At 38.7% G+C, this 24,210-nt stretch overlaps 1 protein-coding gene across 1 annotated transcript in view; it reads left to right on the forward strand.

Moving 5' to 3' along the window:
* The window catches only part of IDS (iduronate 2-sulfatase), a 35,461-nt gene extending 11,482 nt beyond the window's left edge, over positions 1–23,979 (forward strand). Inside the window, exons 7-9 of the mRNA XM_066356098.1 lie at positions 2,006–2,132; positions 5,636–5,809; positions 18,904–23,979. Coding sequence (XP_066212195.1) covers positions 2,006–2,132; positions 5,636–5,809; positions 18,904–19,373 — 771 coding nt within the window. The 3' untranslated portion in view covers positions 19,374–23,979. The remainder of the gene's footprint in view (positions 1–2,005; positions 2,133–5,635; positions 5,810–18,903) is intronic.
* Positions 23,980–24,210: the final 231 nt, after the last annotated feature.

Raw genomic sequence — 24,210 nt, forward strand, 5'->3', positions numbered from 1 at the left:
CTGAGTTTGGATAGCAAGAGTTTGGGTGGTAAGGGATGTATGTCCCTCACATCCATTTGATACCTGAGCTTCTGATGGCAGTTGTGAGAGTTTGGAAAGCAGTAGATTCATGAGTTAGTTTGGTTCCTAATTTCCATCTGTAGGGGTTTTAATAGAGAGGTTGCTTGAATTGCAGCTTTGAGGCTGTACCTGGGTACCTTCTTAGTGATTGGTCTCTTAAAATTACCCTTAATAAAATTGACTGTGTGCCTGGAAGAATGCTCAGTATTTTTTGTGTGTTCTCCGATCTTTTGGTCTCCATGGGAACCAGATGGGGTACCTGCTGTCTCGGTTGTCTAGGTGAGGAATTAAAGACAAAGAAGTGTGGTGACTTACTCCAAGTTGTATGACTGCCAGCACCTCTTCTCAAATGCTACTCCTGTGTGAAACCTTCACTGATATCCCCAGGCTGACTTGAGGGCTCATTCTCCCATGTTGTCCCTGGGCCCTACTAGTAACATGTGCATGTTCTAATCTTCAAGCTTGTGTCCTCACTGGACAGATGACTCATTAAGGGTAAGGACTACATCTGCTTCTTTCCCAGCATAGGAAGGAGGGCATAGTCTTGAATAGGAAACAGCAACCCTCCAGGAGAATCAAAGTTCCCCAAGTTGTGGACTGAAGGCTTTTATCTAGTAGAACACTGAAGTAGGCCAATGTTTAGAATAATCCTCCTAGGAAGTGGTTAGTTAAATGGACAACTGCCATCTTTACCTCATGGGCAGAGTGGATGAGTCCTCACTGGAAGGAAGAATAGAAGCCAGCAGGTCTAGCTGATAAGATGGCTAAGCACATGGTAGAAACTATGGTTACTCTGGTATATCAGTGGCCTCCTTATTTCTCAGCCTTGGTGGGGGTGGGGTTCATAATTTTTGAAATATTTGTGAACAAGGCTGGGAGGGAGCGATCCCAGATGGGACTGTGGCTCTTTTACATCAATGCTTGGCCTGCCTGCTCCCAAAGTCTCTCTTGGGTTTAGGGACCATGGACAGTGGGGTGTACTCTTATCCCTCCTTTGCTCTCTTGCCTGCTGGGACTTAGAATTGAGCCATACATGGCAGCCACCGCCCATGAGGATAAGCAGTTGCCATCTTCTGCTTGGTTAGAAAGTGGTCAGAGGAAAGGCCCTGCCCACTGCTATTGTTATGTGTTGAATTGTGCCCCTCAAAAAGATACTTTGAAGTCCTGAACCCCAATTGCTCAGAATATGACTTTATTTGGAAACTGGGGTTCACTGGGGATGTAACAAGTTAAGGTGAAGTCATATTGGAGTAGGGTGGGCCCTGATTCAGTCTGACCAGCATCCTCATGAGGAGAGAGAGACACACATGGAAGAATTCCATATGATGGAAGCAGATTGGAGTGCTATAGCTGCAAGGCAAGGAATGCCAGGGACTTCCACCACTACCAGAAGCTAGAAGAGGCAAACTTCCCTTGAGCCTTCAGAGACAGAAAGGCTCTGCAGACACCCTGATTCCAGACTTCTGGCCTCCAGAACTGGGAGATGATATATTTCTGTTGTTTTAGGCCCCCTAATCTGTTGTCATTTGCTACAGCGGCAACAGGAAGTGCATACATCTTTATGGTATCTTTGATGTGACCCTTAGCAGAGTTTAGAGAGACTGAGGGATCAGTTTCTGTGTACATGGTCATCTTCTGGGCCTATAAGAGTAAGTGAAGGAGACAAAAAGGAACAGTGTGTGGCAAAGAAGTGGCGTTTACATCTGCTGTGTCCAAGTGAAAGCTGATCTCCTTAAAAAAGAATCTTACTTGTAGACTTGCAGATTTCACTATGACTATGGGGCGAAGGGATGTAGATGGTATAGAAATGAATGTCATCTTTTGGCTGAGAAAATCAAGGACATCAGCAGACGGATGTGTTTAGGAGGGATATTCAGTGAACAGTATGTCTGTATACTACTGCCATTTAAATCTTAATCCCTCTCATTATTATTTAAATTTGTAGCGGAGAATTATCCAGAGCTATTTTGCCTCTGTTTCTTACTTGGATACCCAGGTTGGCCACCTTTTGAGTGCCTTGGATGATCTTCAGCTGGCGAACAACACTATCATTACATTTACTTCAGATCATGGTAAGCATTTTGAAATACCCTGGTGAGTCACTCAAAGTCTCTGAACTTTTCTGTGAAATGTGATTTTCTAGATTGCCATAAATATAGGCATGTTATTTTTTGGGAGTCAGTGGTGCCCTGAATCTGGGGTTTTGGGGTGCTTTATGCCCACCTTGTTAGCCTTGGGACTTCTCTCCATGTCTCTGTGGGTCAGAAGAGCATGTTGGATGCTTGAGTGATGAAGGTAGGTGGGTGGGGGAAACTTGTAACAGTCTTTTTTTTTTTTTTTTTGCTTGGTGAACTCAGCAGGAACCCTCCGTTTGTGGAAAGCCCTTTTAACTTCCATTTTAGCTTCCATTTTAACTAAAGGTTTGAAGAACTTTTTATTGGTCTTAGGAGGATCTAGAACATTCCTGATAAAACCCAGTAAGGCCCTCAGATATGCCTCTACCCCTCCACCCCAGCGCTGCTGCCCTTTCTGTCAGGAGCCTAGGGTTCACGACCCTTATTTTTTCTAAGGCAGTTTCTCACTTTTCCCCAAAATGGAAATACCTTCTTTTCTAAATTCTTTTTTTTTTTTTTTCATTAAATGCCAGTTTATTACTATTTAGATCTTGTTTTTTGAATCTGGGCAGTACTTTCATGGGGGCATGAATGAACTGGATTAGGAACCATTTCATATGAAGACTATTTCAAGGATGTGAAATATTTAGACTAAAAAGATAAAACTTTGGGGAGATGTGTTAGCTGCCTTCAAAGAGTCACAGCCTGTCAGACTGACGAGCTGTGAGAGTTGTTCCAGTTGACTGCAAGTGTTAGAGCAAGAACACTGGGAGAAATTACAGACAGACATGTAGGCACGATGCAAGGGACACCTCCAGATTAGCTGTCTGCAGTTGAGTGTAAATTGATAGCTTTTTTTTTTTTAGGGAACAACTTAATGATAAGAATCAAATTCTTAAAAATGGGTATGCCATTTTTTTATCCAGCCATTTTATTTGGGAAACTTTTTTTTTTTTTTTTTTAATAATAATTTTATTTTTTTAATGGGGTGACATCAATAAATCAGGATACATATATTCAAAGATAACAAGTCCAGGTTATCTTGTCGTTCAATTATGTTGCATACCCACCACCCAAAGTCAGATTGTCCTCTGTCACCTTCTATCTTGTTTTCTTTGTGCCCCTCCCCACCCCCTTTCCCTCTCCCATTCCCCCCTCCCCCCCGTAACCACCACACTCTTATCAATGTCTCTTAGTTTCACTATTATGTCCCACCTACGTATGGAATAATACAGTTCCTGGTTTTTTCTGATTTACTTATTTCGCTTCGTATCATGTTATCAAGATCCCACCATTTTGCTATAAATGTTCCGATGTCATCATTTCTTATGGCTGAGTAATATTCCATAGTGTATATGTGCCACATCTTCTTTATCCAGTCATCTATTGATGGGCTTTTTGGTTGTTTCCATGTCCTGGCCACTGTGAACAATGCTGCATCTAAATTCTTTTTAAGTTGAAAATTTTCAAACATGCCCAAGAGGAGAGGATAAACAACAGCTCCTTGGTCTCCATCTTCCTCTTCCCCAGGTATCTACTCATGACAGTCTTATTCATCTCACCCTTCCCCACACCCCCACTCCTGAATTATTTTGAAGAAAATCTCAGGTTGTTCATTTTTATGAACAGTACCTTTAAAAATTTTTGTATTTTTGGAAATATAACCATACTACTATTATCGTACCTAGGACCAGAAAAATAATTATTTAATATCATCTAATATGAAACACAACAATGTTAGAACATAGCATGCCCATTGTAAAAGGAAGAAAAAAGTATACAGAACATATCATACAGGGCCAAATCACCCTGCCCTTTTATCCCACCTGCTCAGGTGACAGATATGGGGCCATCTACCAGCCTTTGGTTGAGCATATACATGTGGGTATGGGTTATGTGTGTGTACATATATAATATACTAGTAATGAAACAGGGCAGGATTGATTTGCTGTGTGCTGTTTTGTTCCCAGGTTTTTTATGACTTAACAATTTCATAGTTTTCTGTGTCATTTCTCACAGATGTACCTTATGCCTTGTAAAGGTCTGTATTCCTTATAGATGGTGGTGTCATAATTTTTCAGTTTCCCTAATGACCTTCCATCCACTTCAGACCTCTCTTTTCAGTGCCCAGTTTCCTCTTTCAGTGCTAACACAACCCACCACATAAAGGGAAGGCCTACTTGAAAACTCTCTTTGCTCTGAGGCAGGTGCAGTAGATTACAAATGGTTCCTCTCAAAGGGCTCTCCCAGGACATCCTACATCCAGATTCCAAAAGCCTTCTAGAATGCTTGCATAGCAGCTTCTTATGGCTTTGGTTATTTTGTAACACACAACACTGAATGTACAATCTTTGTCATACATATATTTATTAAGTGAGAGGTGGGAGGCAGAGAGGGAGAGACAGACTACCACATATGCCCCAACCAGGATTCATCCAGCAAGCTCCCTACCAGGTGAGGCTCTCCCCAACTTGGCCTCTGCTCCATTGCTCGGCAATGCACTATTTTAGCACCTGAAGCGAGGCCATGGAGCCATCTTCAGTGCCCAGGAATAACTTTGCTGGTCCCGTTTGAGCCATGCTGTGGGAGGGGAAGAGAGAGAGAGAGATAGAGGGGGTGTGGAGAAGCAGATGATTGCTTTTCCTGTATGCCCTGACTGGGAATTGAACCGGAGACTTCCACATGCTGAGCAACTCTACCCCTGAGTCAACTGGGCAGGGCCATTTTATATTTTTTTTTTCAAAAAAAGTACTCAAACTTTAAAAGATTAGAAATTTATAACTTGGAATAAAGTTATCTTTTGCAAGGGATATTTTAAATCTGGGTTAAAGGTGGTTTTTAATCAAGGTTAAGGATTCGGAATCAAAAGTTATATTGTTCTGGTCTATAGTATGACTTAAAAGTTATACAAGCTGTTATTGTCTTTTTTTTATTTGAATAATTGTGCCACACTTTCACAGCTTATTTTTGGTAGTACACACCCAGAAGTGAAAACCAGAACTGTGAAACTTGAGGTAAGATACATAGTTACAAGATAAGGCAGTGGTGACAATACATCTATCAGGGTCTCTGCACAGTCAAGAGTGAGCCCATCTTAGCAGGGGAGGTGGGTCTAGGGGTGGAGCACTGATCCATTGGAGCCCAACCTAAATGCATATTGCTAGTTGCTTGCTAAAAGAAGATACTTTAGTTTGGGAATTTATTATTATTTTTTCTTTTTTTAAAAATGTATGTTTTCTTTAAAAGTTTACCTCAATCAAGATAAATGTCTAAATTCCAATAAAGCAATATTCAGGTGCTATCACCGTTGTTGTGGTAATTCTGGAGGGATTTTTTTGTAGGTGATAGGTTTTTGCTTCTAGTGAATTTTAATAATAACAGGAAATGAACTTGTGTCTAAAATGAACAAACTCTATGTTATTATTTCATTTTCTGTCATTCTATGCTTTCTTATGAATCAGGGTGGTCTCTAGGTGAACATGGAGAATGGGCCAAATACAGCAATTTTGATGTCGTTACTCGTGTACCCCTGATGTTCTATGTTCCTGGAAGGACGGCTCTGCTTCCGAAGGCAGGCGAGAAGCTTTTCCCGTACATCGACCCTTTTGATTCCATCTCAGAATTGATGGAGCCAGGTATACATATGCTAAAGTGGATGACTGCTGACACTAATAGCTTCTTTAGTTTTTATAAACCACCTTACCAAATCATACTGTAGGGGCTTTCTGTCCACCCTCCTGCCCAGTGTTGGTATTCCTATGCATATTTCCTGGGTACTTTCCATGCTCTGGGTCAGGGAGGAGTGGCAGGGCCAGAGTTGACAAGTGTGATCCCTGTCCATGAGGAACCATGGATGACGGGGGCTTGGAGGGCATCCCCAGTATGGGGAGGGCTTTCATGCAGGTGACAACCAACTGCAACCTACTCCAGAGCACAGGGGAAGCGAGTAGTATTCTCAGCCAGGGAAAGGACTGTCCCCTACACACACATACACACACAACCCCTACGCACAAACACCTCTGTTACCTATACACACTTTTGGCAAGGACTTGGCCCTTTTGTGAGAGAGAGACATTTGCCATTTTGGCAGCTCATCAGTCTAGTGAATCATTAGTTCTGTAATATTACCAGGTGATTTTCCTTCTGCCCTCTCTAACAATGAAGGTCAAGTTTACTTTGTCTTCCACATTCCAGTTCTTCTAAGCTTTGAAAAAAACATAATCTTCTCTTGTCTAGACTGAAATCCCTAGTCCTTCAGTTGTTCCTCTCAAGATAGTATTAAACCTATGGTTATACTAGGATTATCCTGGTCTCCATCTTCCAAAATGCTCCAGTTTGAGAAATTATTTATAGAAATATCTTTTGGGCAAGATATACTCCCTGCTGCATAGGGAAACCTGAATTTTTTTTTTTTTTTTTTGTGAGTTGTCTCTCGACTGCTCAGTGAAAAGATGAGGTTTGTACATTAGACAATATTTGTTCTTTTTGGAGTACTTTTTCTATGAACTCTGCTAAAGCAGGTTATCCCCTTTCTGGAGTTCTGCATTTGGTCCATCTTTAAAATCTATATTCTGCACTTTATATTGATTCCTGTTTATATTTTTCCTGGTTTTAGACCATTGTTCTTGGCCTTTCTGGATCTGTCCAAGTTTGCATACTGCTCCATTTGATTTTCTGCACATTTGACTTTTGTGTCCTGTATATTCTGTCTTCTTTCATGTCACTGATAAAAAGTTAAAAAATTTATTTTATTTATTTATTTTTAATAATTTTATTTTTTTAATGGGGTGACATTAATAAATCAGGATACATATATTCAAAGATAACAAGTCCAGGTTATCTTGTCGTTCAATTATGTTGCATACCCATCACCCAAAGTCAGATTGTCCTCTGTCACCTTCTATCTAGTTTTCTTTGTGCCCCTCCCCCTTCCCCTTTCCCCCTCCCTCTCCCCCCTCCCCCTGTAACCACCACACTCTTATCAATGTCTCTTAGTTTCACTTTTATGTCCCACCTATGTATGGAATAATGCAGTTCCTGGTTTTTTCTGATTTACTTATTTCACTTCATATAATGTTATCAAAATACCAACATTTTGCTGTAAATGATCCGATGTCATCATTTCTTATGGCTGAGTTGTATTCCATAGTGTAAAACCACATATATGTAGTCAAATAATTTTTGATAAAGGTGCCAACAACACACAATAGAGAAAAGAAAGCCTCTTCAATAAATGGTGCTGGGAAAACTGGAAAGCCACATGCAAAAGAATGAAACTGGACTACAGTTTGTCCCCCTGTACTAAAATTAACTCAAAATGGATCAAAGATCTAAACATAAGACCTGAAACAATAAAGTACATAGAAGAAGACATAGGTACTAAACTCATGGACCTGGGTTTTAAAGAACATTTTATGAATTTGACCCCAAAGGCAAGAGAAGTGAAGGCAAAAATTAATGAATGGGACTACATCAGACTAAGAAGTTTTTGCTCAGCAAGAGAAACTGATAACAAAATAAACAGACAGCCAACTAAATGGGAAATGATATTTTCAAACAACAGCTCAGATAAGGGCCTAATATCCAAAATATACAAAGAACTCATAAAACTCAACAACAAACAAACAAACAATTCAATAAAAAAATGGGAAGAGGACATGAACAGACACTTCTCCCAGGAAGAAATACAAATGGCCAACAGATATATGAAAAGATGCTCATCTTCATTAGTTATTAGAGAAATGCAAATCAAAACTGCAATGAGATACCACCTCACACCTATTAGATTAGCTATTATTAACAAGACAGGTAATAGCAAATGTTGGAGAGGCTGTGGAGAAAAAGGAACCCTCATACACTGTTGGTGGGAATGTAAAGTAGTACAACCATTATGGAAGAAAGTATGGTGGTTCCTCAAAAAACTGAAAATAGAACTACCTTATGACCAAGCAATCTCTCTACTGGGTATATACCCCCAAAACTCAGAAACATTGATACGTAAAGACACATGTAGCCCCGTGTTCATTGCAGCATTGTAAAAGTTAAAAAATTTAAAGGCATGATTATATCCCTCTCTTTACTTGGAGAAATCTTTGGACAGGTTGACCATGTTTTTTAAAACTTTTGTTGGGAGATGTTCAGCAAATAAAAATTCATAAAAGTGTATTGTCATCCAGTTTATTTACAGATTTTATATCTATCCTGCATCTCTTTCTTGAACTTTGGTCTTGGATTTTCAACAGCCTCTCTTACCTAGACAGTCTCACATGCCCAAAGCTAAATTTCTAACATTTCACTTCAAAGCTTTCCTTTGACATTCTTCCCCTTCTCAGGAAATTACAGTAGTCTTTCCAGCCAAAAACTTATGGAGGCATTCTCCTTTTTCTAATTTTTAATTTTTCAAAATTTTATTTATAAAATTAACATAGTGACATTGATCAATAAGAGTACATAGGTTTTAGGTGTACATTTCTAGAGCATTTGAACCATTGATTATGTTGTATACCCATCACCCAAAGTCAAATCATTTATCGTCACCTTATATTTGTCCCTTTTTACACCTTTTGCCCCCCCTCCCCCTCCCCATTCATCTACATCCTCTTCTGCTCTCCCATAATCCGTTCACCCTAGTACCCACTTCACTTTTATTTATGTCCATGAGTCTCAGTTTTATATCCCATCTATGTGTGAAATCAAACAGTTCTTAGCTTTTTCTGATTTACTTGTTTCACTCGATATAAAGTTCTTAAGGTCCATCCATATTGTTGTAAATGTCACTATGTCATCATTTCTTATGGCTGAGTAGTATTCCATTGTATATATGTACCACATCTTCTTTATCCAATCCTCTATCTAGGGATACTTTGGTTGTTTCCATGTCTTGACCACTGTGAATAATGCTGCGATGAACATGGGGGTGCATGTGTCTTTACGTACCAATGTTTCTGAGTTTGGGGGTAGATACCCAGGAGAGGGATTGATAGGTCATATGATAGTTCTATTAATTTTTTGAGGAACGACCATATGTTCTTCCATAATGGTTATACTACTTTACATTCTCACCAGAGGTGATTGAGGGTTCCTTTTTCTCTACAGCTTCTCCAACACTTGTTATTACCTGTCTTGTTGATAATAGCCAATGTAACAGGTGTGAGGGGGTCTCTCATTATAGTTTTGATTTGCATTTCTCAAATAGCTAGTGAAGATGAACATCTTTTCATGTATCTGTTGGCTATTTGTATTTTCTCTTGGGAGAAGTAACTGTTTAGTTCCTTTCTCCATTTTTTTTTTCTGAAGCTGGAAACGGAGAGAGACAGTCAGACTCCCGCATTCGCCCGACCAGGATCCACCCGGCACGCCCACCAGGGGTGACGCTCTGCCCCTCCGGGGCATCGCTCTGCCGCGATCAGAGCCACTCTAGCGCCTGGGGCAGAGACCAAGGAGCCATCCCCAGCGCCTGGGCCATCTTTGCTCCAATGGAGCCTTGGCTGCGGGAGGGGAAGAAAGAGACAGAGAGGAAGGAGGGGGGGGTGGAGAAGCAAATGGGCGCTTCTCCTATGTGCCCTGGCCGGGAATCGAACCCAGGTCCCCCGCATGCCAGGCCGACGCTCTACCGCTGAGCCAACCGGCCAGGGCCCCTTTCTCCATTTTTTAATTGGATTGTTTGCTTGTCTGTTGCTGAGCTTTGTGAGTTCTTTATATATTTTCGATATTAACCCATTATCAGAACTGTTGTTCGCAAATATAATCTCCCACTGAATTGGCTGACTGTTCGTTGTTGGTTTCTTTTGCTGTGCAGAAGCTTTTCAGTTTGATATAGTCTCATTCATTTATTTTTGTCTTTACTTCCCTTGTCTTTGGTGTCAAATTCATAAATTGTTCTCCCACAGTGAAGGTCCATGAGTTTAGTACCTGTGTTTTCTTCTATATAATTTATTGTTTCAGATCTTATGTTTAGGTTTTTGATCCACTTTGAATTAATTTTTGTGCAGGGGGACAAACTATAGTCAAGTTTCAATCTTTTGCATGTGGCTTTTCAATTTTCACTGAACCATTTATTGAAAGGGCTTTCTTTTCTCCATTGTGTGTTTTGGCTCCTTTGTCAAAGATTATTTGTTCATATAGATATGGCTTCATTTATGGGCTCTTGATTCTGTTCTACTGGTCTGAATGTTTGTTTTTCTGTCAGTACCCTACTGTTTTGATTATCATGGCTGTGTAGTATAATTTGAAATCAGGTAGTGTGAAACCGCCACCTTCATTCTTTTTTCTCAGGATTGCTTTGGCCACTTGGGGTGTTTTGTAGTTCCATACAAACCTGATAATTTTTTGTTCCATTTCTTTGAAAAACAACATTGGGATTTTGATGGGGATTGCATTAAATTTCTATATTATTTTGGGTAATATGACCATTTTAACTGTTGATTTTTCCAATCCATGAACATAGCCTACTTTTCCATTTCATTGTGTATTTTTCTATTTCTTTCAATAATGTTTGGTAATTCTCAGTACATAGGTCTTTCACATTCTTTGTTAAATTTATTCCTATGTAGTTTATTTATTTACTGTTGCAATTGTAAAAATAATTGATTTTTTGAGTTTCTTTTCCAAAGTTTTGTTATTGGCATATAGGAAAACAATGGACTTTTGTACATTGATTTTGTGTCCTGCAACTTGACTCTATTGGTTTCTTGTTTCTAACAGTTTTTGGTGGAATCTTTGGGGTTTTGTAGATGGCAGGATCATGTCATCTGCAAAAAGTGATACCTTCCTTTTTCCCAGTATTGATGTCATTTATTTCTTTCTCTGAGCTGATTGCTCTGGCTAAAACTTCAAGAAATATGTTGTGCAAAAGTGCAGAGAGTGAGCAGCCTTGCCTAGTTCCTGATTTTAGAGGAAATGCCTTCATTTTTTCACCATTTAGTAAGATATTAATTGATGGTTTTTCATATATGGACTTTCTTATGTTAAGGTACTTTCCTTCTATTTCAATTTTATTGAATGTTTTAAACATAAAGGGATATTTTATCTTATCAAATGCCTTTCTGCATCTATTGATAGGATATGATTTTTGTTTTTTGTTTTGTAGATATGGTGTAGTACGTTGATCAATTTACGTCTGTTGAACCTTTCTTATGCTCTTTAATGAATCCCACTTGATAGTGATGTATTATTTTTTTAATGTGTTATATTTGATTTGCTAGTATTTTGTTTAGGATTCTTACATCTGTATTCATTGGTCTGTAGTATTCTTTTTTGTGTTGTCCTTGCCAGGTTTTGGTATGAGGGTTATGTTAGCCTCATAAAATTTGTTAGGGAGTATTGCTTCTTCTATTTCTTGGAAGACTTTGGAAAGCATAGGTACCAAATCTTCTATGAATGTTTCGTAGAATTCAGTAGTGCACCCATCTGGTCATGGTCTTTTCTTTTAGGGGAGATTTTTGATAGTTGTTTCTATATCCTCCCTGGTTATGGGTCTGTTTTGGATTTCCACTCTTTTATGACTCAGTCTAGGAAGATTATATAGTTCTATGAATTTATCCTTTTCCTCTAGGTTGTTGAATTTGGTGGCATATATTCTTTTATAGTATTCTACAATGATCCTTTGTATATCTAAGATGTTTGTGGTAAATTCTCCTCTTTCATTTTGGATTTTGTTTATATTAGTCCTTTCTTTTTATCTTTAGTGAGTCTACCCAGGAATTTGTCAATTTTATTGATCTTTGCAAAGAACTAGCTCTTTTATTAGTTTTTTCTATAGTGTTTTGATCTCTATTTCATTTAGTTCTACTCTAATTTTTACTATTTCCTGTCGTCTGCTGACTTTACGTTACCTTTGTTCTTCTTTTTCTAGTACCTTAAGATGTGATGTTAGGTTGTTTACTTGGGATCTCTCTTCTTTCATGATATAAGTCTGTGATGATATAAACTTTCCTCTTATTGCTCCTTTCGCTGCATCCCAAAAATTTTGATATGTTGTGTTGTTATTCTCATTTGTCTGTATATATATATATATTTGATCTCTGCATTTATTTATTCTTTGACCCAGTCATTTTTTGTAAGTATGTTGTATAATTTTCTTATTTGTGTGGGTTTTTTACATCCTTTTTGCAGTTGAATTTTACTTTCAAAACCTTCTGGTCAGAAAATATGCTTGGTATAATTTCAGTCTTTCTAAATTTGTTGATGTTAGTTTTGTGGCCCAATATACCATCTGTTCTTGAGAATGTTCATGCATATTGGAGAAGAATGTATAATCTGTTTTTTTGCCATTAAATGTTCTGTAAATGTCTATTATGTCCTTATGGTCTAGTCACTAGAATCTAGTATATCATTTAAGGCAGTGGTCCCCAACCCCTGGGCTGCTGACCGGTACTGGTCCGTGGGCCATTTGGTACTGGTCTGCAGAGAAAGAATAAATAACTTACATTCTTTCCATTTTATTTATATTTAAGTCTGAACGATGTTTTATTTTTTAAAAAATGACCAGATCCATCTGTTACATCCGTCTAAGACTCACTCTTGACACTTGCCTTGTAAGTTCGACAATTATATATATTTTAAAATACCAGTTTTTACGCTGGTCGCATAATTTTATTGCATGCATTTATCCGTCCCAACCTAAAGGCTGGTTCGTGAAAATATTTTCTGACATTAAACCGGTCTGTGGCCCCAAAAAGGTTGGGGACCACTGATTTAAGGCTGATATTTCTTTAGTGATTTTTCTGTTTGGATAACACTGGGGAACAAAATTTTTGTTGCATCCACAAAGACACTTGCTCTTACCTCATTTGAGTGTGCTGATCTCAATCTGACATTAGTTTTTCTCTGTAAGCTACAGTTTTTTTGCAATTCCAGATTTTAGGTTTTCATCTTATTGTAAAATTTTCAACATTTAGTTTAACATAATGAATTAGAATGTCTTCTTGGGCATCATTTTTGTGAAAATATAATAATTTATATAATGCAGTAAATATACTATTATGCTAAAATATATGATTGCACCAGAATTTGTCTACAATTTCGAAACAGAACATATTAAAACATTATTTTAATCATAAAATTTGCACAAAACTTATTTAAATTCTATTCAGGCAAAATTTTGCATTTGTAGTTCTTGCGTTTGTGTACTTATTCAGAACAGTCTTGTTTGATGCTCTAGCAGTAGTCTGCTCATCACTAACAGCTCCATGATTTTCGGGAAACTTATCAAGGTGACTGTTCAGGAAATGAATCTTAATGCTCATGTTTCATCCAATGTCGCAGAAAGCCAACAGCATCTTTTAAACAAGAAGTTCATAGTTTTCTGCTTTTTTTGTAGCCAAGGAAGTTCTTTGTAACTGCCACAAAAGACTGTCAGGCTGCTTTCTCCTCCTTATTCATCTTCCTGGCAAAGTCTTTGTCATGTATGAGGGTTTGGATTTAAGGTCCATCAAATACACCTGCTTTTATCTTCTTGAAAGACAAAGCAGGAAAAGCAGAAATAATATGTTGAAAGCATTCACTTTCTCTATTCAAAGCCTGAACAAACTGCTTCATTAAGTCAAGTTTGATGTGAAGTGGGGGAAAAATGATCCTGTCTCGATTAACTACAGGTTCATTTACAATATTTTGCATGCCTACTTCCAGAGCTTCACATTTCGGCCACTCCTTCTGTGTCCAGTGTTTCTCCCGAGCTCGGCTGTCCAACAAACTCAGAAAGCAAGGATACTTCGGGAAACCTCTCTGCTGTCCTAACAGGAAATTTACCATCTTAAGATCCACACAAATAATCCAGTTATGCTCCTCATAGTTCAGAAAGTCGAGGACAATTTTTATGTCATTATAATCTTCTCGCAGATGAGTTGAATAACCAGTTGGAACCGCTGAAAATAGGCAATATATGCACATGTCACAAATGATGAAATATTCCGCCTTTGACGTTGAAGTGTGTAACAGCCACATATATAACAGTAGGTATCAGGACTGTTCTTACATTTACGGTTACTGGAAGAAGCCATGATTCAATCTTAAAACAAAATAAGAGGGTGTTTTTATCAGATAATAATTTTTTACATTTAAAAACAACTGCAATTATGTAAAAGAGATGATTGTAACACATTAATTGCCTTGTGGTTATGTTCAATCCAAGAGTTGTTGCCCTTTAACTCCAATTTAAAAACCAATGCATACCATTAACTGTAACAAAAAAATTAAAATTGCATAAAAACTAGAGCATCCACAAAAAAACAGATTTCAGATTTGGAATCAGCAATGCAGAAATACTGTGTATAGAAAAAATTCTAAAACCTCATGCAACAGAGAATGAAATTTTTTTTTTAATTTTTTTTTTTTTTTAGATTTTATTTATTCATTTTAGAGAGAAGGTACACAGGGAGAGAGAGAGAGAGGCAGAGAGAAGGGGGGAGGAGCAGAAAGCATCAACTCCCACATGTGCCTTGACCAGGCAAGCCAGGGGTTTCGAACCAGCGACCTCAGCATTCCAGGTCGATGCTTTACCCACTGCGCCACCACAGGTCAGGCAGAAAATGAAATTGTACCCCGGTGTTATCCTTGTTTTTATTGTGAAATTGTTTTTTATTTGTAGTTTTGATTTGTGTTCTTTGTGTTTGGTCAAATAATGCCCTTGAGTATTTTTTGTTGTGGGGTTTGTTTCCTGGTGATAAATTCCCTCAGCAAAGTCTGCAAAAGTTTTTATTTTTCCTTCATATTTGAAGTATAATTTTGATGGATATGGTATTCTTGGCTGGTAACTCCTCTCTTCAGTACTTTGTTTGTGCTCACTCTCTTCTGGCTTGTAGAGTTTCTGCTGAGAAGTCTAATGATAACCTAATGGGCTTTCATTTATATGTTATAGTCTTCTTTTCTCCAAGCTGCCTTGAGGATTCTTTCTTTGTTGATTTTTGAAACTTTTATTATGATGCATCTTGCAGTAGATTTGTTTTGTTTGAATTAAGTTGGCATCCAGTTTGCTTCTTGGATTCAAGGCTCTAAATCTTTCAATAGGCTTGGGAAATTCTCATCAGTTTTTTGTTTGAATAGGCTCTTTATTTCTTTCTCCCTGTCTTCTTCTTATGATATTTTTATATTGCTCTTTCTGGTAGAGTGAGACAATTCTTTAGTGCTCCCTAATATTTTTTTAATTCATGAATCTCTCTCCCCTTCTCTCTGTAGCATTTCTAGTTGTCTTTAATGTCAAAGATTTTTTCCTTTATCTGGCTTGTTCTGTTAGTTGAACTTGCTACCTCAGTTTTCAGTTAATGTATTGAGTTCTTCATCTTTGTTTTTAAAGTTTCAATATGCTGGGTGAGCTCATTAAGTTGCCTATTGGTGTTTTCCCATTATTGAGTATTTTTAGAACTTCTGTTTAGAATTCTTGATCACTTAACTCCATGGTTTCCATGTGATTAAGGTTTTTTTGTTTTGTTTTGTTTTGTTTTGTTTTAAGTTTCTTTCTGAGCAACATTTCTCTCTTGTGTGGCCATACTATTCATTTTCTTCCTCCTTGCTGGCATTTGAGAGTAGTATTGTTAAGAACTCTAGCAGAAAGAAAAAACAACGTAAATGAAAAATAAAATTTAAAATATATAAAAATTTGAACTATAATGACAAGTAAAGAGGAAAAAGCACAGAAAACTAAGATTAGGAAAGAAAACTAATAATACACCTACAAAAAATATGAATAGAATACAGTGGTCCCTCTTCTATTGTAGGGGTTAGGTTCCAGAACCCCCCGCGATAGACAAAAATCTGTGAAGTAGTGACCTTATATTTATTTTATTATATATATTAAGGCTTTATCAACCTTCCTCCACACTTATAAACCTTACCAACACTGTTATTAACCTTTCCCACACTCTTTCAAACACTTCCTGTGCTCTTAAACACTTGCTACACTCTTAAACCTACATAGTTTTAACAACATATAAAATTCTATGTGGGTACTCACCAGTGAATACTAATGTTTTAATCAATATTTTTAAAGCCCTGGCTGGTTGGCTCAGTGGTAGAGTGTTGGCCTGGCATGCAGGAGTCCCGGGTTGGATCCCCGGCCAGTGCACACAGGAGAAGCGCCCATCTGCTTCTCCACCCCTCCCCTTCTCCTTCCTCTCTGTCTCTCTCTTCCCCTCCTGCAGCTAAGGCTCCGCTGGAGCAAAAGTTTGCCCGGGCGCTGAGGATGGCTCTGTGGCCTCTGCCTCAGGCACTAGAATGGCTCTGATTGCGGCAGAGAAACACCCCAGATAGGCAGAGCATCACCCCCTGGTGGGCATGCCGGGTGGATCCCAGTCGGGTGCATGAGGGAGTCTGTCTGACTGCCTCCCCATTTCCAGCTTCAGAAAAATACAAAATATATATATATATATTTTAATATTTTTTATATTGTTTTCAATTTTTAGGCTAGAAAATGCTTATTTTACCACAAAAATAATTAAAATAATAAATATATAAAAATACCTATATACCACCAAATCCTGCAATATAGCAAAAAACCCATGATACAAAATTAGATATATGTAATTTAAAAATCTGCGATACAGTGAAACCACAAAAAGTGAACTGCAATATGGCAAGGCACAACTGTATATAAAAACTATAGAAAGTTAAATTCAAAAGAGAAAAAGAAAGAAAAAAATGAGAAAAAAGTGAAAAGGAAAAAATGAAAAAATAAAAAGGAAAAAGAAATTTGGGTTTTGAGAGATTACTGTTTTCTTCTAGTAGGTGTCACTGTATTGTAAGTTTTAGCTCTGTGAAATTCCTGGGCTGTCCTCCACCTAGATGTTGCTGTGGCAGTGATATAGGCAGGTCTACTGTCACATTGGTGTGTGGGGCATGCTATGAGGGCTTTAAAGCTTTGGCTTCACTGCTTCAGTCTTCTGACTTTATGGCTCTAGCAATGGTGACCTCAGACCTCCTGATACACTTTTCCACATCTCAATGGACTAAGGCCCTGGTCAGCAAACTGTGGCTTGTGAGCCACATGCGGCTCTTTGGCCCCTTGAGTGTGGCTCTTCCACAAAATACCATGTGTGGGCACTACCTCGATAAGGAATGTACCTACCTATATAGTTTAAATTTAAAAAATTTGGCTCTCAAAAGAAATTTCAATCTTTGTACTGTTGATATTTGGCTCTGTTGACTAATGAGTTTGCTGACCACTGGACTAGGGGACCAGAACTGGAGAACCTGTATTCTTCAGGGGAGAGAGTAGCTCTGGAGAGCTAACTGTGGCATTTATTTCTGCCACTCTCTGTACCTGTGAGGTGAGGTAGGTGGGATCTGGGAGGCTGGCACACCGCATTTCAGTTTTTTCTGTCTCTGCTGATAGCAGGCTGCAGGCAGACTTGTGTCACTGGCCATGACCCCATGCTCTGCCACTGCTTTGGTTTAGTATTTCCCTCTGTGCTCTCTATCTCATAGCTCCTCCTGGAAGAAGGAAACCCAGTTACTCTGGGTTTCCTTCCCTGTACCCCTCAGAACAAGCCCAGGCAGACCGAGCTTCCCTCCTCCTCAATGTCCAATAGAAAAAAAAGTAACCCAGTCACTCTGGGTTTGTCTCCTCTCAAGAGCTGACCATGAATGTGTTTTATCTTCCACTCTGCCGAACCCATCCCACCTTTATTCCATTCGATGCGTGGATCTTTCAGGCATGCTTGTGAGTCCATCTGGAGTTCCTTTGCTGCAATATAGTTGTTCAATTTGTTAAAATTTCAAGGGGAGAAATCAGGAGTATCTCTCACTCTGCCATTATCCTGACATCATCCTCTCATGGAGTCATTTCATCCCCTGTCTTTTTCTCATATTCCATATGCAATATGCTGTGTGTCAGCAAGCCTTTTCCTCTCCATTCAGAATCTGTTCATAATATTTCTCACCATTTCACTGCCACCACTGTGAACCATGCTGCCACTATTTCCTGGTGGATTACAACAACAGTTTGCTAAGGTCTTCCAAATGTACCCTTAATCCCCTAGAGTTTTTCTTCTTCACAGCAGCCAAATGATTCTGTTAAAACCCATATCAGATTGTGATATAGGCCTGCTCTCAAGCCTTTTATGTACTCCTTTCTTACTTTGAGCAAAAATCCTTACAATTGCAGCAAGGTCTGCTGTGATCTAGTCCACTTTATCTTTCTAACCATATATTTTTACAAGTGTCCATACCAGTTGTCTTGTGAAACAACCCAAAGGCTAGAATTGTCTGACTGCTTACTCATGATTAGATTTTGGTAAAACTTTTTAACACATCCTCTGCATGTGAGGTTCTGTGCTCCCATTGCATCACTTTGAGGGTACTTTCTGGTAGCCTGTACCATTATTAGTGATGCCAGGTTTGATCACCTGGTTAAGGTCACGTCAGCCAGATCTTCCATTATTAAGGTAATCTATAGGATCATACTATGAGAATCAGACTTCCTTAACAGACTTTTACCCAGTGGTTTGGTCTTCCACTGATGACTTTTGCTTGAATCAATTATATAAACTGATTCTTCCAAAATTTCAATAGTTTTTAAAAGTGACAATAGGCTGAGGTCCCTTTCATTTTGCATCCTGTTATTGGGTGAGGTGCTAATTTTGCATTGTTTCTAAAATTATTATGCTAAAATAAATGTTGTAGAAGGAAAAAAGACTGGTTAACCTGTGGAGCCCAGATATTCTTGTTTACTCATTCTGCCTGGCTGTGGCAGGATTCTGTAATATAACCCATTCTTCTGGATCTTTTTCTCCTTCAGGCCAGCAAGCCATAGACATTGTGGAACTTGTCTCTCTCTTCCCCACGCTCGCGGGACTTGCAGGATTGCAAGTTCCACCTCGCTGCCCTATTCCCTCATTTCACGTGGAGCTGTGCCGAGAAGGCCAGAGCCTTCTGAAGCATTTTCAATTTCATGACTTGGAAGAGGATCTGATTTCCCATGGTGGTAATCCCCGTGAGTCCATTGCCTACAGCCAGTACCCCCGGCCTGGAGACTATCCTCAGTGGAATTCTGACAAGCCAAGTTTAAGAGATATAAAGGTCATGGGCTATTCCATACGCACTATAGACTATAGGTATACTGTGTGGGTTGGCTTTAATCCCCATGAATTTTTGGCTAACTTTTCTGATGTCCATGCAGGGGAACTATATTTTATGGAGTCTGATCCTTTGCAGGATCATAACATGTATAATGAAGGGGGAGACCTTCTCCAATCACTTACACCTTGAGTTGTACCAATACAGAGGGCAAGTGTGTGTGTGTGTGTGTGTGTGTGTGTGTGTGATGTGCTTCCTTCCAGCTGTTGACAGAAAGAATACAAGCTCATTATTTTGTGAGTACCCTTGATATTAGAAGTAGTCCAAGGGGTATGCATTCAAGACCTGAATCAATAATTTGACCTAAGAATATATAACAGCCAAATCTTTTGATTTGGACTTCATTCATTTATAATTGGTAATTGAACTGGGGCTGGGCTGAACCTTTTCATACCCCCTTTTTTTTCAACAGTCATAACATATTTATTGAATGACTAAGTACAGAGTGGGCAAACAAAAATTATCATGCCTTTAGATATCAAGACCATAATAACAAAACATAATACTATATTCAAAAACTACTTTTAATTATTTGTTGAATTTAGTGCATTTCAAAAAGTAAGCATATATCAAATTAGGTTTGACACTAAATTCCTGGTTCTTTTGTTTATAATTTAATAATTTGTCTTATTTAGCCTAATGTATTAAAAGTATTGGCCCTGGCAGGTCGGCTCAGTGGTAGAGCGTCGGCCTGGCGTGCAGAAGTCCCAGGTTCGATTCCCGGCCAGGGCACACAGGAGAGGCACCCATCTGCTTCTCCACCCCTCCCCCTCTCCTTCCTCTCTGTCTCTCTCTTCCCCTCCCGCAGCCAAGGCTCCATTAGAGCAAAAGATGGCCCGGGTGCTGGGGATGGCTCCTTGGCCTCTGCCCCAGGCGCTAGAGTGGCTCTGGTCGCGACAGAGCAATGCCCCGGAAGGGCAGAGCATCGCCCCCTGGTGGGTGTGCCAGGTGGATCCTGGTTGGTCGCATGCGGGAGTCTGACTGCCTCCCCGTTTCCAGCTTCAGAAAAATACAAAAAAAAAAGTATTATGTCAACATGTAACTAGGTTTCTTTTTAAAATATAAAGTTAAATAATAATATTAGATGCCAAGCCCTTAAAATCTTTTAATTTTTGTTTTTAAGAACTCAGAATTGAATATCTAAAGATAAAATATATATGAAGTGATTAATGTAGATTTTGTACATAAAATAATAAATAATGTTCAGTAAACTAGAAGCATGACATATTTGAGAAATTCAGTTAAAAATTTTGAGACTTCCTGACTCAAATAATAATTTTTTAGTATATAATATGACCCTTGAACCCAAAGCCCATCTGTTAAAAGACATTGTTATTTATAATAGAAAACATTTAAAAGCATAACTGTATCCATGAACTGAGTTATCCACAACCATATCAGTGTTCTCCTCAGGAGTATTTGGTTACAGACATCCCTTTATCTGGGAGGCAAGAAATATTCTACTTTTACTTACTGATTAAAGACAACATGAATTTTATTTAAGTCTAAATTATTTTGAGAATTGTGAAAACTTTTCATTAGTAGGTCATTTTTAATCCCCCAGAATGTAGTTCTGTATTCCCTAAATATGAAAGTAATCAGAAAGACCTTTAAATGATAAAGCACTTGTACAGAGAGAAATACTAAAAATCACTCACTTTGATACAGGACTACATTTACTTAGAAAGTGGTTGACTCTTCTGATGACTACTGTAATTGGTCAGCTTCAGCATGTTGTAAATACAAGTTGTGAATACTCCATTGTTTTTAAGGTAGTGTAAAGCTTAGCCTATGTCATCTCAAAGATATTATATTAAAGATTACTTCAAATCAGTAAAATTTCAGAAATTTTTTTGTTTTGCCTTTTTTTTTTTTTTTTTTTTTTTTTTTTTTTTTTTACTAAATAGCCTACAATAGAAGTATACGGTAACAGAACAATGTTCTAAGTGATTAAGTGACTTCGTCTTCTGGCAACATTTCTACTTCAGGAGTGAAGGCCTTACTTATCTTCTCTGGTCCTCAAGCTCCTCTATCTCATGAAAGCCTCAGCTTTACATGTACATGGTTTTCCTCAGCCTTTTCTTTCTCCTTCTTCATCCTCTTTATGGCTCTTATCATTTCCACTAAGATTTTTACATTCCAGTCTAAATTTCTCATGACATATTTTCAGTGTATGTAGCTTTATCTCCTACTTTACAGTTATATTCATTTTGACCTAGAGTTTTATTTCACATTCATTTGTTGCTCCTGTTGGCTACAGTACATACATTTCTTAATTTGTTTCTCACTTTATTTCTTGAAGCACAGTTTTATTATCACAGATCTCCAAATTCTGGCCCTGGCCGTTTTGCTCAGTGGTAGAGCATCGGCCTGGCGTGCGGAAGTCCCGGGTTCGATTCCCGGCCAGGGCACACAGGAGAGGCACCCATCTGCTTCTCCACCCCTCCCCCTCTCCTTCTTCTCTGTCTCTTTCTTCCCCTCCCGCAGCCGAGGCTCCATTGGAGCAAAAGATGGCCCAGGCGCTGGGGATGGCTCCTTGGCCTCTGCCCCAGGCGCTAGAGTGGCTCTGGCCGCGACAGAGCGACGCCCCAGATGGGCAGAGCATCGCCCCCTGGTGGGCATGCCGGGTGGATCCCGGTCGGGCGCATGCGGGAGTCTGTCTGACTGCCTCCCTGTTTCCAGCTTCAGAAAAATACAAAAAAAAAAAAAAAATCTCCAAATTCTGCTCTTGCTGAACTGTGCCAGAACAGAGTGTAGTGACGTGCATGTTGGATATGCATCTGCCATTTTGTCAGTAATTTACCTGCATCTGGTTCTGTGTCTACATGGAAGTGTTTCTGTCTTATCTTTACTATGTAAGGAAATAGCCTCAGAATGCTGCAGCTCTCCTTAGAGTGTTTTGTTTGTGGCTTCTTTTTACAAATCTCTCATTTCAGAAATGAAGGCTACATTTCACGTTTAGTGGCATGCTCTTCTAAATTATCTTATAGGATATGGTTGATTTTTTTGTTTTTGATACTGAATCCAACTTAGAGCCACTTTTTCCTTCCTTTTGCATGTCTCCAACACACACTAAGATGAGCAGCCCACTTCTGGTTTTCTGGTATCAAAGCTAACCGTGCTCTATAACTTGACTTAGTTTAGGTAAACCACATCTTTTCTTTATCTGTCCCCACTGAACTGAACACCTTTTATTAATGGTTCCCCAGTGAATTTATGTGTAGAAAGCCCCATTTGACTTGACCAGGGGTTATTGTATACAATCCACTTGTTCACTTGAAACCATAACAAGTGATCCCAAAAATTTTGAATGGTCCCAATTCAGTGGTTCACAAATATGAGGGTTCATCAGAGAACCACTTGAAGTGCTTGTTAAAATCCTGTGTTTTGGGCCCTGCCTGCAAATGTTCTGATTCAGTGCATGTGAGTGAAGCCTGAAAATTTGCATTTCTTACAAATCATGCTACTCCTCTAAAGGCCACACTTTGAGAACCACTACCCCTATATGTGTGTTGTCCAGTAGTCACTAGGCACATGTGACTATTTAATTGTAAATTAATTAAAATGAAATAAACATTTCAAAAGCAGAAACTCAGTTTCACTTGCCATATTTCAAATGCTTAATAGCCACATGTGGTTGGTTAGTGGCTACCATGTTGCACAACATAGATCTAGAATCTTTCTGTCATGACAGAAAGTTGACTCAATGGAGCTGATCTTTATTAACTCTGAATTTGATCTAGATCCAACTGGTTGTTGATAAGTTCTTCCTGTGGGCTGATTCTCTACCCTGTGTTTGCCTGCAAAGCTATGTCCAGAGGAGAGTGGAGTATGTTTGGTTTAAGCATAGCATAGGGAGTTCACTCTGGCAATCAGCCTCTTTTTCTCCACTCCGATGTCCATCACCTCAGCCCTTCTCACCTTCTTCCCAAGTAGTTCATCCGCACCCCCCTCTTTCCTCCCTTGTTCCAAAAAAAAATCCATAGTCTTCCTGAAATCCCACTTTGATCATGCCCTTTTAAAACACCGTTAGTGCCTACTACTGAGTCTTCACAGACCTCCCCTGAGCAGTCAGAGTCTTCCCTGACTCCACGAAGCCCCTTTCCTTGGTTGACCAGTTTGCATACTGGTCCCTAACTCTCCTTTGCCAATCCCTGCCTCCCCGTCCAGTCTTAGATTTTCCCTTCTCCCTTCAACAACCATTCATGATCATTCTTCATACTCTGCTCCAAGGCTCCCACCTCCAAGAGGCTGACTTTTTGTGACTCTAGACTACATTCTGAGATGAAATGCGCATTGCTAAAGAATCTTGTGGTTCCCATTATTTAAAATATATTTTTGTTGATCATAAAGTTGTGCTAATGATAGAAAAATTGGAAGACAGAAATATACTAAAAGGTAAGAAAATGCATTAGTATTTTATCCCAAGATAACCACTTAATATCTTGTCTTTATGGGGGTGTGAATTTTTACATGGTTGTGATCAATATGTGCTTTATTGTGCAATTTTGTATTTTTGCTTTTTCCCCACTATTATATGTGGTTATTACAGATTTTTGCAGCGATGCTTTGTAAGGCTTTATTATGTAGTTTTTATCAATTTACATAACCTCTCAATTATTCAAAGTTTAGGTTATTTCCAAATTTTTAGTATTATAAGTAATGCTGTGGTGAACAACTTTTTGAATAAAATGTTTTTATGTATTTCAAGTTACTCTCGTAAAATAGTCTTTCAGTGCCATATTGTCAAAAGCTTCTCTGTTTTGCTCCTCTTCCCAATCTCCTGCTACCTTAGGGTAGTAAACCTGAAAAATAAAGCCAATAAGCATACAAATAAAAATCATAAAGCCAACAAAGACCTTGAAAACCCACCTCTAATGATAATAGATCAAAGTAGTATTCTGTTTTACCTTCTAATTCTTGAATTATTGGTGACTTTGTTCATGTTCTCACTGTACAAACATTGGGC

The sequence above is a fragment of the Saccopteryx leptura genome, chromosome X, assembly GCF_036850995.1.
Source record: "Saccopteryx leptura isolate mSacLep1 chromosome X, mSacLep1_pri_phased_curated, whole genome shotgun sequence".
NCBI classification, from domain to species: domain Eukaryota; kingdom Metazoa; phylum Chordata; class Mammalia; order Chiroptera; family Emballonuridae; genus Saccopteryx; species Saccopteryx leptura.